We start from the raw sequence: 17,513 nt of genomic DNA on the forward strand, positions 1-17,513 counted from the left end.
ATGGGCACTGATTTGAGACCCGGCTGCTGCATTTCCAATCCAGCTCTCTGCTATGGCCTGGGAAAGGAGTAAAAAGATGGCCAAAGTCCTTGTGCCCCTGCACCCACTTGAGAGACCCAGGGGAAGCCCCTGGCTCCTGGCTCCTGGCTTCTGGCTTCAGATTGGCACAGCTCTGGCTGTTACAGTCCATGAGGGAGTGAACCAGCAGATGGAAGACCTCTCTCTCTCTCTCTCTCTGCCTCTCCTATCTCTGTGTACCTCTGACTTTCAAATAAATAAATAAATATTTAAAAAATATTAATTTTGCCTTGCATAAATCAAACCATGATGTTGCTATTCCACCACCTTGGAATCACCCAGGAAGTATTTTTTTGTTGTTGTTGATTGAATCCCTTTATTCATATTTTCTGTTTATGGGAAATAGACCTATCCATATTTTATGTTTATTCTCGAGTCAATTTCAGTAGTTTTTGTGTTTCTACAAGTTTGTTTTATTTACTATTTTGGTATACAATGGTAAATAGGATTCTTTTATAATCCTTTTTATTTCTGTAAGGTTGATAGTAAAACCTCTGATTTCATTTCTGATTTTAGAAATTTGATTCTTCCTTTTTCTTGCACTAGTTAGAAGTTTGTCCATTTTGTTGATTTTTTTTTCCCCCAATGAATCAACTTTTTGTTTCATTGGCTTCCTATTCTCTGTTGTATTTGTCAACATATTAATCTTTATTTCATTCCTTCTGAAAGTTTAGGGGAGCACAACTCAAGTTTAATTTTCTTTTTCTGGTTCCTTAGGATATAAAGTTAACCTATTTTGTATTTTTATTTTTTAAATGTAGATATTTACAGCTATAAATTTCTCTTTCTGTTCTGCTTTCACTCTATTCCATATTTTTAGTTGACATGTTTCTATTTTCATTTACCTCAAAGTATTTTCTGATTTCCTTGTAATTTCTTCCTTAAACCATGTGTTGCTTGTGAGTGTGTTGTTTTAATTACTGTGTATTTTAAAATTTCCCAGTTTTCCATGTAGTGTTGATTTCTAGTTTCATTACATTGTGTTTGGACAAGTTTTTTGTATGGCTTCAGTCTTTATAAATTTTCAAGACTTGTTTTGTTGCATAGTATGTGGGTCTTTCTTGGTGAATTTTCTGTAGAAATTTGATAATTTTGTACTCTGTTATTGAATAGAGTGTTAAGTCTAATGACTCATAAGTCTTCTATTTCCTTATTGTTCTCTCTAGTTCTCTATCCATTTTTCAAAGTGAGTTATTGAAGTCTCCAGTTATTTCTCCATTGAGTCCTTTTCAATTTCACTTCCTGTATTTTAGTGTGCTGTTGTTAGGTGTGTGCACATGTTTATAATCCTAGTATTTCCATGATGAGATGACCCTGTATTAATATATAATGTTCTAATCTAAATGTTTTAAGATGGATTTTGTGAAATTACATTGAAAGATACTTCCTTGGCTCCTTTACAGATCAAAATTGGAGACATTGGAACACTCTTTAAGATTCGTATTGGTCATACCAATTCTGGACACTCCCCATCCTGGCACTGTAAGGAGGTAAGTATGTATGCTTATAGTTTGTTGGTAGAGTCAAACCTGAACTTTTTAATCAGTGTATTTCTCAAGGCAGAAGTATCATATACATCTGTTAATTAGTTAATTTCTGATTGAGAGAAATGTCTCAATTAAGGAATTCTTTCATCTTTTTGCAAACAAAATGAAATACTTGGGATTCCAGATAAACTCACATATATTCTTGGCACACTTGCACTGATGAGGAAAAGATAACTAGCTTTATGTCATTTGCTTCAAAATATTTCAAAGGTACATCATTATGTTGATGAAATAATAGTCTAAAAGATGCTAGCTCTGAAACTTAGTGTACTCAGGTTAGGCAAGGTAATACCAATTGAGTATTTTCAGAGATAAATTTTCTATATCATTTTATATAATATTATAAATGATCACTTAGATATAAATTGTCTATAGTTATATGTCATTTTCTATGTTATTCAGCATAAAAATTCTACTATTCCCATGATTGTCAGAAAATGCAGGTATCCAACACTGAAAATCATACAGTATATAATTCATTTTTGTGTATGATATGTTAACATCTTCTAACTTTTCAAAGTAACTAAGCAAATTCTCAAAATACAAAGAACTTAAGTCACATTTGTGATATTCTTGACAATGTTGCTCTTCTTTTATAATACATGAGAAAATTAACTAGAGGTTAGTTTTAAAAATTACTATCTGGCTTCTATATGAAATAGTTGTAGAGCTTTTGAGGACTGATAGCCAAATTTTGAGGTATGAAATTAAAATATGTTAATAGAGCATATATACTATCAGTATCTTTTCCTTTTATAATAAGCTAATTCATGAAAATTATAGTTAATCCTCATGCCATCTCATTTGATTGATAATTGATAAGCATTACTGCATTAATTTTAAGCTGGAATGATGAGATGTTTGTCAAGTGATCTGGAAAGATTATTAAGTATTGTAAAGGAATGATATAGAAATCATTTGGAAAATTGGTATTGTCTTTCTATGGCAAGGACTCTCATTATAAAGTATTGAGAATGTCAGTGAAGAGGAGACATACTCATGACTCAAAGTTTTATTCTGCGAATGTAAAACCTTTACATAATTTGTTCATTTGGTTGGATCAAGATGGTAGATATTTGATTGAGAATTTTTTATTAAATTCTTATTACACAGTTTAGAAGTTTGAAATCTGAGATTTTAAATAAGCCAATAAGTCCTTACAACCTGAGAGGATTTGAATATAAATACTGGCTTCATAACAGAGCAATGATAGAATATTTCCATGAAGTAATCACATTGCTTTTAATCTTGATTCCTTTAAAAAAATTTATTTGTTTGAGAGGCAGAGTGACAGAGAGGGAGGAGAGATAGAAACAGAGAAAGCTATTATCTTTCACCCATTGGTTCAGTCCCCAAATGGCCACAACAGCTGTAGCTGGGCCAGACTGAAGCCAAGAGCCAGGAACAATCATAAGCATCTCTTTTTAAATAGGAAAATATTTGCATACAGAATTTCAAAGGAAATTGGCATGTTTGATATAAACATTTCAAAGAGAAATTGGAAATAGAGAAATTACTAAATGGAGAAAAGAAATGCCATTGCACTTGATAGTAAAAAAAGAAATTAGACTTTTCTTGTCAAGCAATCAACTGTTTTCCATATTTAAAAATATAGAGTGATAACTGAGTAGGTTGACAGACTGGGATAGTATAGGGACTTGACTCTTGGATAAAGCAGTCTTAATTTTTTGAAAGTAATGTTGTTGCTATTGTAGATAAAATTGCAAAACATGAATTCTGGAAAACAGTTTTATATACCAGTTCAACGGTGGTTGGCCCAAGATCAAGAGGATGGGGAAATCTGTCGAGAATTTCCTGTTTTAAATAAAGGACAAGCCATCCTTCCAGGTAGGGAAGATCCAACTTCAGGCAGCACAAAAAGTTCGTTTGCCTGAATACTGAAGAACAAGAAACTCAATAAGTAACTGTTGAATAAATGAATGAATGAATGAATGAATGATTAAGGACTGCTGGTTCTCCTCAGTTACTTCTACTGGTATGGCAGCTGCACATAAATGCTTTTTATTTGTTTTCTGCTCTGACATTCCAGAATACATTCTTGTTGGTTAGAACTGGAGGAAAGTAAGCTAAAATGCCTCTCAATCAAAACAAGAAAATTAGTTCTTAGAAAGTCATGAGAAAACTTAATGTCAAATGAAGTTAAGGACTAAGAAATATACTCAATGTGTATTTTTACACAAAGTTTTATCTTTTTTCTGAAAATTTATCCTTTTTAATCAGGAAATGAAAACATAACTGCTTAGTGACTTTCTAAACATATGGCCAAAAACAGAAATGTGATTAAGGTAGACTCTTGATCTACTCATGGCTAAGTAGTTACTACTGTCCATCGTAAGAATTCAGGATGACTTTTGTCTGTAAGAGCCATTGTATCTACTCATGTCTGTTTTGGAAAATAATGGGAAAAAGATAAAGGAGAACTGTTAAATTACAGAAATAGACTTTTCTCAAATCCAGATTATGTTCTACAGTCATGTGATAGTTTCTTTTTTAAATAATCAAATAAATAATAAATATTGCCTGACTATTAAGAACTCCCTATGATACTTGCTGATACAAAGTATCAGCAAAGAAATAGAAAATTTAAATAATATTCAAAAGGAATAAACAAATGAAGCAGAATAGAGAAAACAGGAAAGCACGAATGAACCTGAAGGTAAATAAGTAGAAATTGTTGAATGCAACACAGAAAATACTTTTTAAAAGCCTGAGGAACCTATCAGATAAAAACAAAAGAAATTCATGCAAGGGTGTCCCAGAAGAGGAGAAAGAGCCTGACTCCAAAATGTGGGTACTCTTAAACACAATCTTACACTGCCCTCCTACACCACCTGCAGCCTTTGAATTTTCACGTGATATTGCAACTACCAATTTAGCTCATAAAGAAACAGAATTTCTAAAGAGTAGTAACTGAGAGAAGTTTTGTTTATTTTCTAGTATTTTAACTTGTCAATCCAATGAATAATAAAAAAAAACTTTTGCCCATTATTTTCCTACTCAAAATTTCATTTTTCCTTTTTGTAAAATCAAATACCTAATATTACTAAAATTGGAGGGAGGAAATAGGGGAAGAGAGATAGATTAACAGCAGCTACCAATTTTGTATTTTCCTAATCACAGGAGTTGCTATTTTATTTATCTCCTAATGGGAATTCCATTAGGAATGCTGGCTTGTGTCCCAGCTGCTCCATTTCTGGTCCAGCTCTCTGCTAATGGCCTAGGAAAAGTAACAGAAGATGGCCCAAGTGTTTGGGCCCCTGCCACTCACATTGGAGACCTGGATGAAGCTCTTGACTCCTGCTTTGGCCTGGCCCAGCACTAGCCATTGAGGCCATTTGGGAAGTGAACTAGCAGAAGGAAGATTCTCTCTCTCTCTCTCTCTCTCTCATTCTCTAACTCTGACTTTCAAAATAAATTTTTTTCAAAAATGCTATGAAATAAGAAAAGTTAAGAGGAGTCTTCCAAAATTAATTGACATGTTTTCCCTGGGGTTCAACTGTGTAAAACAAAACACAAAACAGTTATTTTTTCATTAAAAAGCTCAGCAGCAAGATGGCATAAATATAAGCCCCAGACCATGTTCTCCCATGGAGAAACCATCTTAACAAGGATACCCAGAACAATGCCTTTGGGAGAACTCCACAAACCAATTAAGAGCTTGTAACTGCTATAGAATTATTGAATTTCAAGTCCCACCTGAGGCTACCTTGGCAAGTCCAGACCAAATGATTCTGCAAGCTTTATATGACCCATGGGTTGAACATTTCCCATCCTTGACTTGAAGGAACAAAATATAGCAAAAAAGGCATTAATACAGCTTTCTTTATTTATATCACCTAGAACTGATAGGTCTGCTTCTATTGAAGGCTGTTTCTAGTCTGTACTGACTTCATTTCAGACACAGTATCAATCTTTGCTAGAATACTGCTATATCTGTCACTGACCTAAATAAAGACTTACCAAGATGACAGATAGCATCTGACAGGATATAGTTACAATACTGAAACTGAAAGAAAAACTTTATTAATAAACTGTAAGTACCAATAACTACAGGGAAGTCAAAGACAGCCATTATATACTTGCAGAGTATGCCTATTTTTAGCAGGATTTTATAATTAAAATGGAGGAAGGCAAAAGCAAAAAGTGGCCTCCACATCATTACAATGGCAGGAATACAGCACCTGGTGATACTGCCTCCCAGGTGATATGTGCGGGCTGAGGAACAAGAATAGTGAGAACAATGCTTATAAATAGCGAAATGCTCATGATAGGAACAACACTCATGCAAGGCTACATTTTTTAGAAAATGAGAGCTATTCATGTTTTTTTCCAGAAATATCATAAGTCTAGACACTAAAGAAGAGTTAATATTACACCTTATTTAAAAATCACAATGGGATCATCAGCCTGGACAATGTTTTGCTCATCCATGTTCCCTCAAAAAGCTATACAATAAGATATATATTGATACATTGATATATATATTGATACATCCTAATTTTGGCCCTTTGATGAGAAAGTGGAGGCTTTAGTTATTCCTCTTGTGCAGTGCTCTTCCACTATCTATCTAAGTCCAGGGCTAGGCAGTGGTCAGAGAAAGAAAGCAGTGGGGATTGGCCCCACCCTATGGAAGCTGAGCTCACAGAACAGAAGGGAAGATTGTTGTCCTTTAAAGTGTTAGCTCCTGTGTGTTCCTGTTCCAAGGCACATTGGGATATAATATAAGAGAAATGAATGAGGAAAAAGGAAGTGGAATGTCTGCAACTTCTCTGAGTGTTAGGAATTCCCCTTCTTGCTTCCTGAGTGAAAGTTAAAGGCTTCTGAGCCCTCTGTACCTGAGCTACAGGACATACTTGCAGGTTTCCAGTGCCTCAACTCAAGTTTGGAATTGTAAAGGAGGAAAAATAATAAACATACTGATGCCTGATTTTAAAATTTTAACTTTTTTCCAATCCTCTTTCTATGATCCATTTTTCAAAGTATTCGTGCGTTTACTTTTTAGAGGTGCATTCAGTGGAGAGACTGAGTAGCGTGTGTTATTCCATCTTGCCTGGAACTGTTGATTAGTTATGTGCACTTACTTTCCTATTATTGCAGTAATGCTTGTCACCTAAAGCTTTTTTTTTTCTTTTATTATAAGTGACAGTATATGAAATCTACGTGGCAACAGGTGAGCTATGGAATGCAGGAACAGTAGCAAATGTCTACATTTCTATTTATGGAGAAAAGGGAGATACAGGATCCAGACAGCTATTTAGATCTACAAGCACCTGTAATTTTTTAAGGGGACAAGTAAGTAACAAAAGCTGTTTGTTTTGCTTTAAAATTACTTTTAATTATGGTAAAAAATTAAAAAAAAGTTTAACCAGTTTAATGCACTTTAAGTGAATTTTAAGAGTGTATTGGTTGATATTAAGTATACTAACAATCCCTAACTTATGATGATTTGACATGCAATTTTTTAAGTTTACAAGAAAAGTGTTGTAAATGTGATGTACATTCAGTAGACATCATACTTTGAATTTTTATTTTTTATTCAGGCTGTTAATACATGACGTGATACCCTTTCACGTTGTTGCACAGTGACAGGGAGCCACAGCACCCAGTCAACCATTCAATCACAAGGGTATATGCTGATATTACACAATGTACTGTGTTGCTTTATTTTTTTTTTTATTTTTTATTTTTTTATTTTTCTATTTTTTTATTTTTTTTTATCTTTTATTTAATGAATATACATTTCCAAAGTACGTCTCATGGGTTACAATGGCTTTCCCCCCCATACCGTCCCTCCCACCCACCACCCTCCCCTTTCCCACTCCCTCTCCCCTTCCATTCACATCAAGATTCATTTTCGATTATCTTAGTATACAGAAGATCAGCTTAGTATACATTAAGTAAGGATTTCAACAGTTTGTTCCCACACAGAAACATAAAGTGAAAAATAATAGATGATTTTTTTTAAATGATGATGAAATCAGAGCAGACCTATTGTCATGTTTAATCCCAGTGAGAGTCAAGTTGTGAATTGATAGTTTCTTTTTTTTTTTTTAACAGTAGATCAGTTTAGTGTACATTAAGTAAAGATTTCAATCGTTTGCACCCCCATAGAAACACAAAGTGAAATATACTGTTTGAGTACTCGTTATAGCATTAAGCCTCAGTGTACAGCACATTAAGGACAGAGATCCTACATGAGGAGTAAGTGCACAGTGACTCCTGTTGTTGACTTTACAAATTGACACTCCTGTCTATGGCATCAGTAATCTCCCTATGCACCAGTCATGAGTTTCCAAGGCTATGGAAGCCCCTTGAGTTCTCCGACTCTTATCTTGTTTAGACAAGGTCATAGTCAAAGTGGAGGTTCTCTCCTCCCTTCAGAGAAAGGCACCTCCCTCTTTGAAGACCTGTTCTTTCCACTGGGATCTCACTCACAAAGATCTTTTTGCCAGAGTGTCTTGGCTTTCCATGCCTGAAATACTCTCATGGGCTTTTCAGCCAGATCCGAGTGCCTTTAGGGCTGATTCTGAGGCCAGAGTGCTATTTAGGACATCCGCCATTCTATGAGTCTGCTGAGTATCTCACTTCCCATGTTGGATCACTCTCCCCTTTATTTATTCTATCGGTTAGTGTTAGCAGATACTAGACTTGTTTATGTGCTCCCTTTGACTCTTAGTCCTTTCATTATGATCAATTGCGAACTGAAATTGATCACTTGGAATAGTGAGATGGCATTGGCACATGCCACCTTGATGGGATTGAATTGGAATCCCCTAGTATGTTTCCAACTCTACCAATTGGGGCAAGTCAGCCCGAGCATGCCCCAAATTATACATCTCTTCCCTCTCTTATTCCCACTTTTATGTTTAACAGGGATCACATTTCAGTTAATTTTCAACACTTAAGAATAACTGTGTGATAATTACAGAATTAAACCAGTCATATTAAGTAGAACAGACAAAAAAAAAATACTATGAGGGATAATGTATTAAGTTGTCCATTAGCAGTCAGGGCTATGCTGATCAAGTCACCATTTCTCATAGTGTCCATTTCACTTCAGGAGGTTTCCTTTTTGGTGTTCAGTCAGTTGTCACCGATCAGGGAGAACATATGGTATTTGTCCCTTTGGGACTGGCTTACTTCACTCAGCATGATGTGTTCCAGATTCCTCCATTTTGTTGCAAATGACTGGATTTCGTTGTTTCTTACTGCGGTATAGTATTCTAAAGAATACATATCCCATAATTTCTTTATCCAGTCTACCATTGATGGGCATTTAGGTTGGTTCCAGGTCTTGGCTATTGTGAATTGAGCTGCAATAAACATTAGGGTGCAGACCGCTTTTTTCTTTATCAATTTAAACTCCTTTGGGTAAATTCCAAGGAGTGGGATGGCTGGGTCGAACGGTAGGGTTATATTCAGGTTTCTGAGGAATCTCCAGACTGACTTCCATAGTGGCTTGACCAGTTTGCATTCCCACCAACAGTGGGTTAGTGTCCCTTTTTCCCCACATCCTCGCCAGCATCTGTTGTTGGTAGATTTCTGTATGTGAGCCATTCTAACCGGGGTGAGGTGAAACCTCATTGTGCTTTTGATTTGCATTTCCCTGATTGCTAGTGACCTTGAACATTTTTTCATGTGCCTGTTGGCCATTTGGATTTCCTCTTTTGAAAAATGTCTATTGAAGTCCTTAGCCCATCTCTTAAGTGGGTTGTTGGTTTTGTTTTTGTGGAGTTTCTTGATCTCTTTGTAGATTCTGGTTATTAACCCTTTATCTGTTGCATAGTTTGCAAATATTTTTTCCCATTCTGTTGGTTGTCTCTTCACTCTCCTGACTGTTTCTTTTGCAGTACAGAAACTTCTCAATTTGATGCAATCCCAATAGTTGATTTTGGCTTTGACTGTCTGTGCCTCCCGGGTCTTTTCCAGAAATTCTTTGCCTGTGCCAATATCTTGAAGGGTTTCTCCAATGTTCTCTAATAACTTAATGGTGTCAGGACGTAAATTTAGGTCTTTAATCCACGTTGAGTGGATTTTTGTGTAAGGTGTAAGGTAGGGGTCTTGCTTCATGCTTCTGCACGTGGAAATCCAGTTTTCCCAGCACCATTTATTGAATAGACTGTCCTTGCTCCAGGAATTAGTTTTAGATCCTTGATCAAATATAAGTTGGCTGTAGATGTTTGGGTTGATTTCTGGTGTTTCAATTCTGTTCCATTGGTCTATCCATCTGTTTCTGTACCAGTACCATGCTGTTTTGATTACAACTGCCCTGTAGTATGTCCTGAAATCTGGTATTGTGATGCCTCCGGCTTTGTTTTTGTTGTACAAGATTGCTTTAGCTATTCGAGGTCTCTTGTGCCTCCATATGAATTTCAGCATCATTTTTTCTAGATCTGCGAAGAATGTCTTTGGTATCTTGATTGGGATTGCATTGAATCTATAAATTGCTTTTGGGAGAATGGACATTTTGATGATGTTGATTCTTCCAATCCATGAGCATGGAAGATTTTTCCATTTTTTGGTATCCTCTTCTATTTCTTTCTTTAAGGTTTTGTAATTTTCATCGTAGAGATCTTTAATGTCCTTGGTTAAGTTTATTCCAAGGTATTTGATTGTTTTTGTAGCTATTGTGAATGGGATTGATCTTAGCAGTTCTTTCTCAGTCATGGCATTACTTGTGTATACAAAGGCTGTTGATTTTTGTGCATTGATTTTATATCCTGCCACTTTTCCAAAATCTTCTATGAGTTCCAATAGTCTCTTAGTAGAGTTCTTTGGATCCTCTAAGTACAGAATCATATCGTCTGCAAAGAGGGATAGTTTGACTTCTTCCTTCTTGATTTGTATTCCTTTGATTTCTTTTTCTTGTCTGATGGCTCTGGCTAAAACTTCCAGAACTATGTTAAATAGCAGTGGTGAGAGTGGGCATCCCTGCCTGGTGCCAGATTTCAGTGGAAATGCTTCCAACTTTTCCCCATTCAATAGGATGCTGGCTGTGGGTTTTTTATAAATTGCTTTGATTATATTGAGGAATGTTCCTTCTATACCCAATTTGCTTAGAGTTTTCATCATGAAAGGGTGTTGAATTTTATCAAATGCTTTCTCTGCATCAATTGAGATAACCATATGGTTTTTCTTCTGCAGTCTGTTAATGTGGTGAATCACATTGATTGATTTGCGAATGTTGAACCATCCCTGCATACCAGGGATGAATCCCACTTGGTCTGGGTGGATGATTTTCCTGATGTGTTGTTGTATTCTATTGGCCAGAATTTTATTGAGGATTTTTGCATCTATGTTCATCAGGGATATTGGTCTATAATTTTCTTTCAGTGCTGCATCTTTCTCTGGCTTAGGGATTAAGGTGATGCTGGCTTCATAGAAAGAATTTGGGAGGATTCCCTCTTCTTCGATTGTTCTGAATAGTTTGAGAAGAAATGGGATTAGTTCTTCTTTAAAGAGAACTTTCCAGGTTTGGAGAAGGACAGAGGCATGCAGACTGAAAGTGAAAGGTTGGAAAAAGATATTCCATGCCAACAGAAACCAAAAAAAAGCAGGTGTAGCCATATTAATATCAGACAAAATAAACTTTAATACAAAAACTGTTAAGAGAGACAAAGAGGACACTATATAATGATTAAGGGTTCAATTCAACAGGAAGATGTAACTATTATAAATGTATATGCACCTAATTACAGGGCACCGGTCTATTTAAAAGATATGTTAAGGGACTTAAAGGGAGATTTAGATTCCAATACAATAGTACTGGGGGACTTCAATACTCCACTTCTTCCTTGGTTTCTTTCCTTTACCTTCTTTCATATTGATGACCGTGTTTCTGTGTTTCTGAGTGTAGCACATCTTTAAGTATCTTTTGCAGGGCCGGACGAGTGGCCACAAAGTCTTTCAATTTCTGTTTGCTATGAAAGGTCTTTATTTCACCTTCATTCACAAATGAGAGCTTGGCAGGATATAATATTCTGGGCTGGCAATTTTTCTCTCTTAGCACCTGTGCTATGTCTCGCCATTCCCTCCTAGCTTGTAGGGTTTCTGATGAGAAGTCAGCTGTGAGTCTGATTGGAGATCCTCTGAGAGTAATCTGACGTTTCTCTCTTGCACATTTTAGGATCTTTTCTTTATGTTTCACTGTGGTAAGTTTAATTACCACGTGTCGTGGTGAGGATCTCTTTTGGTCATGTTTATTGGGGGTTCTATGAGCTTCCTGTACTAGGATATCTCTGTCCTTCTCCAAACCTGGAAAGTTCTCTGCTAGTATCTCACTAAAAAGGCCTTCCAATCCTTTCTCTCTCTCCATGCCTTCAGGAACTCCTAGAACTCGAATGTTGGTTTTTTTAATAGTATCCTGTAGATTCCCAACAATATTTTTCAGGTTTCTAATTTCCTCTTCTTTTCTTTGGTTTGACTGTATGTTTTCCTGTGCTCTATCTTCTAAGTCCGATATTCTCTCTTCTGCTTCACCCATTCTGTTTTTAAGGCTTTCTAATGCGTTTGTCATTTGATCTATTGAGCTCTTCATTTCATTTTGATTTCTCTTGACTATTACACTTTCCTGTTCTACTAGTTTCTGAGTTTCATTTTGACTCTTCCTTAAAATTTCATTTTCACGAGAGAGATTTTCAATCTTGTCCATTAAGGATTTCTGTAGTTCAAGGATTTGCTTTTGAAAACTTCTAAATGTTCTTATCATAAATTTTTTGAAATCCGTATCTTGCATTTCTTCTATCTCATCATCTTCATACTCTTGGCTTGGGGTGTTTTGCTTATTTGGAGGCATCATAGTGTCATCGTTGATCTTGCTCCCTCTATTTCTGTGTTTGTTACTCGGCATAGTTAATTCTTCTTGCGTCACTGTGCGCTTTTTTTTTCTTTTTTTTATACTGTGTCCGTGTTAAGTGGACTGCCTGCTGTTGGAGGAGCCTTGGAGGCTTGAGATGGGTGCGGCCTGAGAGCTCTGCCTGGTTCTTCCTGGTTAAGGGTGTGCAAAGGTGACACCCTCAGGTTATGCGTGGTAAATCTCTCTCTTTTTATTTATTTATTTATTTTATTTATTCAGGGGGTAAGTAACACTGCAGGGCAGGGCTGTGCAGAATTGATGGTATTTAGCTTCCAGTCTTTGGCTCCTCTGGACTCCCACTGGGTTGCCTAGGCTACTGAATTGTAGTGACTCAGTTCCTTAACTCTCCCCCATTGATATGTAAATCCAAAGAGGAGGCCTGCTCTTTGTCTCTTGGGAATTCTTCAAGTCTTGCGGCCTTGTAACCTTTGCAAGGTTAGGGGGAAGAGAAACCCCGAAGCTTTTTTTTTTCCTTCTTTCCGGTAGTGAGTTTGCTGCACTTTCCGGCCCCCCTCTAGATTCTGACCCCCGTTTCCCCACCAATGTGTCGGGTTATTGAGCTCACCTCCCCTTCCAGCGCCGATGTGTGGACTCGGAGCCCTGAGTGTCCCAAGTCTCCCCGCTGTTTTCTGTGTGGCATGTACTCTCCTTGGAGCACTGTCGCCCAGACCCTGGGGCTTCTGCGGCTGGGTCCCGCGACTTGGCTTCCGCGCGGTGGGCGACCTTGTTCTCCCAGTAGGTCCTCCGATTCACGCCTGCTCCATTCAGAAGGGTTTCCCCTGCAATTTTTGTTTGGTTCTATTTTCTGCGGCTACCGTAACTCCCCTTTTATTAAACTAAATTTTCCCGGACTATCGGTGCGCGCCCTCACTATTCCGCCATCTTCTGTGTTGCTTTAGTAAGTTAGGTGTCTTGGGAGCATTTTGATTTCAACTATTTTCAACTTATGAGTTTGTTGGGACATAGCCTTGTTGTACTGAGGTGAATCTGTATTTACATGGTTGTGCAGCAGATATCCAGAATATTTTTATCTTCTCAAACTGGAAATGTATAGCCATTAAATAACAATTCCTCATTTGTCCCTTGCTTTAGACCCTGGTAACCACTATTATACTTTTTGTCTCTATAAATGTTATTACTTTCTGTACCTCTTATAAGTGGAATCATAAACTAGTTGTCTTTTTGTGACTGAATTTTTCCCTTAGTACAACATCCTTATGGTTCATCCATATTGTAACATATAAGCAGGACTTTCCTACTTGTAAATATATACTTATTTATTTTCATTTTATTTGAAAAGCATAGAGGATAGAGACAGACACATAGAGATCTTTTGTCTGCTAATTCATACCCCAAATGCCCACAACAGCCAAGATAGGGGCCATGCTGAAATCAGGAATCCAGAAATCCCTCTGGGTCTCCCATTGGTTGAACAAGGACTAAAGTACTTGAGCCATCACCTGATGTCTCCCAGAGTGCGCATTAGTAGGGAGCTGAATCATAACCAGAGCTGGGATAGGAACCAGGCACTCCTCAGAACCATGCCAAAGGCCTACCCTTCCTTTGCTTTTTTAAAAAATATTTTACTGTTTTATTTGGTATTGTTTCACTTTCTCCTTCCTTCTTTCCATTCCTTCCACTCCCCCTTTCTTCTTTTACTTTCTTCCCTTTTAAGACTGAGTAATATTCCATTGTATATATGAAGGGTCTTCAAAATAATCATGGAAAATCCCTATTATGAAAAACAAACTGCATGGATTTCATAATTGCTTTGCACAAAAATAAACTCATACTGACTTGTTATAACACATCTGAAGCAGATATGGTTTGAGGCAAATAAGAAAGATAAAACATCAGTTCGGAAAGAAAACCTGTTGGAGTGTCTGAATATTGGCAGAATACACACTGCCCCCAGACCTTAGATAGAATTGTGAGATCAAAGAATGTAGAAGGAAGTTCTATGTAAGAGTGAAAAAGCTTATTGGGGCAACTTACATATGCGATTCCAGACCAGGGCAGACAAGTAGTCTAGGTACAGTTACCACAGGTTTTTCTGCACAGGGTGGCAGGAGGGTCAAGATTTTATACATTTAGAAATCAGTGTAGGGCCGGCGCTGGAGCTCACTTGGGTAATCCTCCGCCTACAGTGCTGGCACCCTTGGTTCTAGTACGGTTGGGGCGCCGGATTCTATCCTGGTTGCTCCTCTTCCAGTCCAGCTCTCTGCTGTGGCCCTGAAAGGTAGTGGAGGATGGCCCAAGTGCTTGGGCCTTGCACCCGCATGGGATACCAGGAGGAAGCACCTGGCTCCTGGCTTTGGATCGGCGCAGCACACCGGCCCTAGCAGCCATTTAGGGGGTGAAGCAACAGAAGGAAGACCTTTCTCTCTGTCTCTCTCTCTCTCACTGTCTAACTCTGCTTATCAAAAAAAGAAAAAAAAAAGAAATCAGTGTACAGCTAGGGTAAAAGCTCGTGTTATAATATTCCTTAACTATTCTTTGGAATTTAATCCCTCTCAGGTTGGACTTTTCATCCTTATCAGGCAGGCTGTAAGTACACTTAAATTTTATGGCTGGATAGTAGGCTGCCAGTGGAAAGTTATGCTTGCAGTTGGGCAATATTTTTATTTTTTTTATTTTTTGACAGGCAGAGTTAGACAGTGAGAAAGAGAGAGACAGAGAGAAAGGTCTTCCTTTTTCCATTGGTTCACCCCACAAGTGGCTGCCACAGCTGGTGCATTGTGGCTGGAGCGCTGCGCCGAGCCCAAGCCAGGAGCCAGGTGCTTCCTCCTGGTCTCCCATGCAGGTGCAGGGCCCAAGAACTTGGGTCATTGTTCACTGCACTCTCAGGCCACAGCAGAGAGCTGGACTGGAAGAGGAGCAACCGGGATAGAATCCGGCGCACCGACCGGGACTAGAACCGGGGTGCTGGCACCGTAGGCAGAGGATTAGCCTAGTGAGCCACGGTGCTGGCCTTATCTTTTCATTTTGACCTCTGTCTTAGAATAATACTGCCCAAGGCCTCCTGGGAGACCAGGAAGAAGCACCTGGCTCCTGGCTTCTGATCGGCACAGTGTGCCAGCTGCAATGCGCCAGCCGTGGCCCCACATGGGGGGTGAACCAAAGGAAAAAGGAAGACCTTTCTCTCTGTCTCTCTCTCTCTCACTGTCTAACTCTGCCTGTCAAAAAAAAAAAAAAAAAAAATGAAAGGATAAGACTCAAGATGGTGTTACTGTTATTTGCTATCACATAAAAAACATGGTGAGTTCTGAAACTGAAGCTAAAGCTAACATCAGATTTATACTGATGCTTGGGTAGGAGAATGGTGAAATCTTTGATGGTTTGCTAGGTTTATGGGTTCAGTGCCCCAAAGCAATCATCCATTGAATAATGGTAACTCATTTTAAGAAGGGCCAAGGTGATGCTGAAGATGAAGTCTGAAATAGCAGACCATCCACATTACTTGTGAGGGCAGCATCTTGTTTGTGCTGGCTATAGTATGAATACTAGTTTGTATGTCCTCCAAAGGCTGACATGTTTAAGGCTCAGTTTCCAAAATCTCATGTCAATGGTGGAAACTTAATTCAATCACAGTGTCAACATAGGGGGCCTTTGAAAACTGATTAGATTGCATTGGGTTTTGAGTATGCAGCCCCATGATTAAATAAATCATGGTAGCTTTATAAGGAGAGACATAGAAGGACACACACTCCTCCTTGCTATATGATGTTCTGTAACACCTTGGGACTCTGGCAGCAAGGTTGCAATCAATGGATGCTGAACCAGTGGGACTATCTGATTTTGTACTGTGAACCACTAAAACCATAACCAGAATAAACCTCCATCCTTTGTAAGTAGCTTGTCTTACATATTTTCTTATAGTGACCAAAAGATGATTAATACAAAACTAAAAGCCAACACCCTAAATATCTCATTTTTTCAACTTACACTATTGTGAATGAAAAAATTAAAATGGAGCAAACTTTCTGCAGAATGGCTACTAAAACTGTTGCACACGGGTCAATTAGAGACAAGAGCAGAGCTTTCAATGTAAGTGGGATACTGAGTCTGAAGCATTTCTTCCAACAATTGGAAAAGGAGGTGAAATAGGCTTTATCAGTCTGACCCCGAAGACAAAGCACAAAGAAATGGTTAGCAAGAGGAAAGTAGTCCTCTCAAAGCAAATAAGGACTGATCAATAGCAACAATTGTTTTGGGATCTCATATCATTTTGCTTATGGACTTTCTGAACACCCAAAGTTTGGGAACAGTTGCTCATTGGGAGACTCTCTTTAGACAGCTAGATAGTACTCCAGAGCGTCTTGTCCAGCATGCCAGTGCACCTCATTCCTCTTGCCAAATGGGCAGTATTTGTGAGGTTCAGTGGGAAATCATTAGGCATCTACCTTATAGTCTCAGTCTGGCACCCACAATTCATTTTTGTTATAGTCTTAATATATTTTGAAAGGTTTCCTGTTTTTCTTTAGTTAATAATATGTAAAATACTACATTGACATGGCTAAATTTCCAGAATGTGAATTTCTTTGAGAATGCACTAAATGGCAGGAATCATTGATTACAAAATGTCCTGAGCTCGATGGAGCATATGATTATAAATAAAGTTTATGTTTTTTATTTTTATCTTTAGTCCCATTTCCCCATAATCCTTTTAAGTTATTCATGTATATACACATTACATTTTGTTTATCACTTCAATCATTAATGGACATTTGGTTTGCCTGTTACTCTTGGCTTTTGTGAATAGTGCTGCTATGTACATCAGTGTGCAAAGATGTCTTTGAGGTCATCCTTCCAATTATTTTGGATATCTGCTTAAAAGTAGGATTGTTGGATGACATGGCGGCTATTTTAATTTTTTTAAGAATTTGCCGCTCTCTGTTGAGTGTGCACCGTTTTACAATCCCAACTTCAGTGCACAAGGTTTCCAGTTTTTCCATATCTTTGTCAAACTTGCTACTTTTCTTTTTGGTAGCAATCATCCTGATGGGTATGAG

At 37.8% G+C, this 17,513-nt stretch overlaps 1 protein-coding gene across 1 annotated transcript in view; it reads left to right on the forward strand.

The window, feature by feature from the left end:
- The window catches only part of RP1 (RP1 axonemal microtubule associated), a 315,423-nt gene that overhangs the window by 65,438 nt on the left and 232,472 nt on the right, over positions 1 to 17,513 (forward strand). Inside the window, exons 5-7 of the mRNA XM_017341307.3 lie at positions 1,482 to 1,568; positions 3,341 to 3,473; positions 6,787 to 6,938. Of these exons, the coding sequence (XP_017196796.3) occupies positions 1,482 to 1,568; positions 3,341 to 3,473; positions 6,787 to 6,938 (372 nt within the window). The remainder of the gene's footprint in view (positions 1 to 1,481; positions 1,569 to 3,340; positions 3,474 to 6,786; positions 6,939 to 17,513) is intronic.

This window comes from Oryctolagus cuniculus, chromosome 6, assembly GCF_964237555.1.
Source record: "Oryctolagus cuniculus chromosome 6, mOryCun1.1, whole genome shotgun sequence".
Taxonomy (NCBI): domain Eukaryota; kingdom Metazoa; phylum Chordata; class Mammalia; order Lagomorpha; family Leporidae; genus Oryctolagus; species Oryctolagus cuniculus.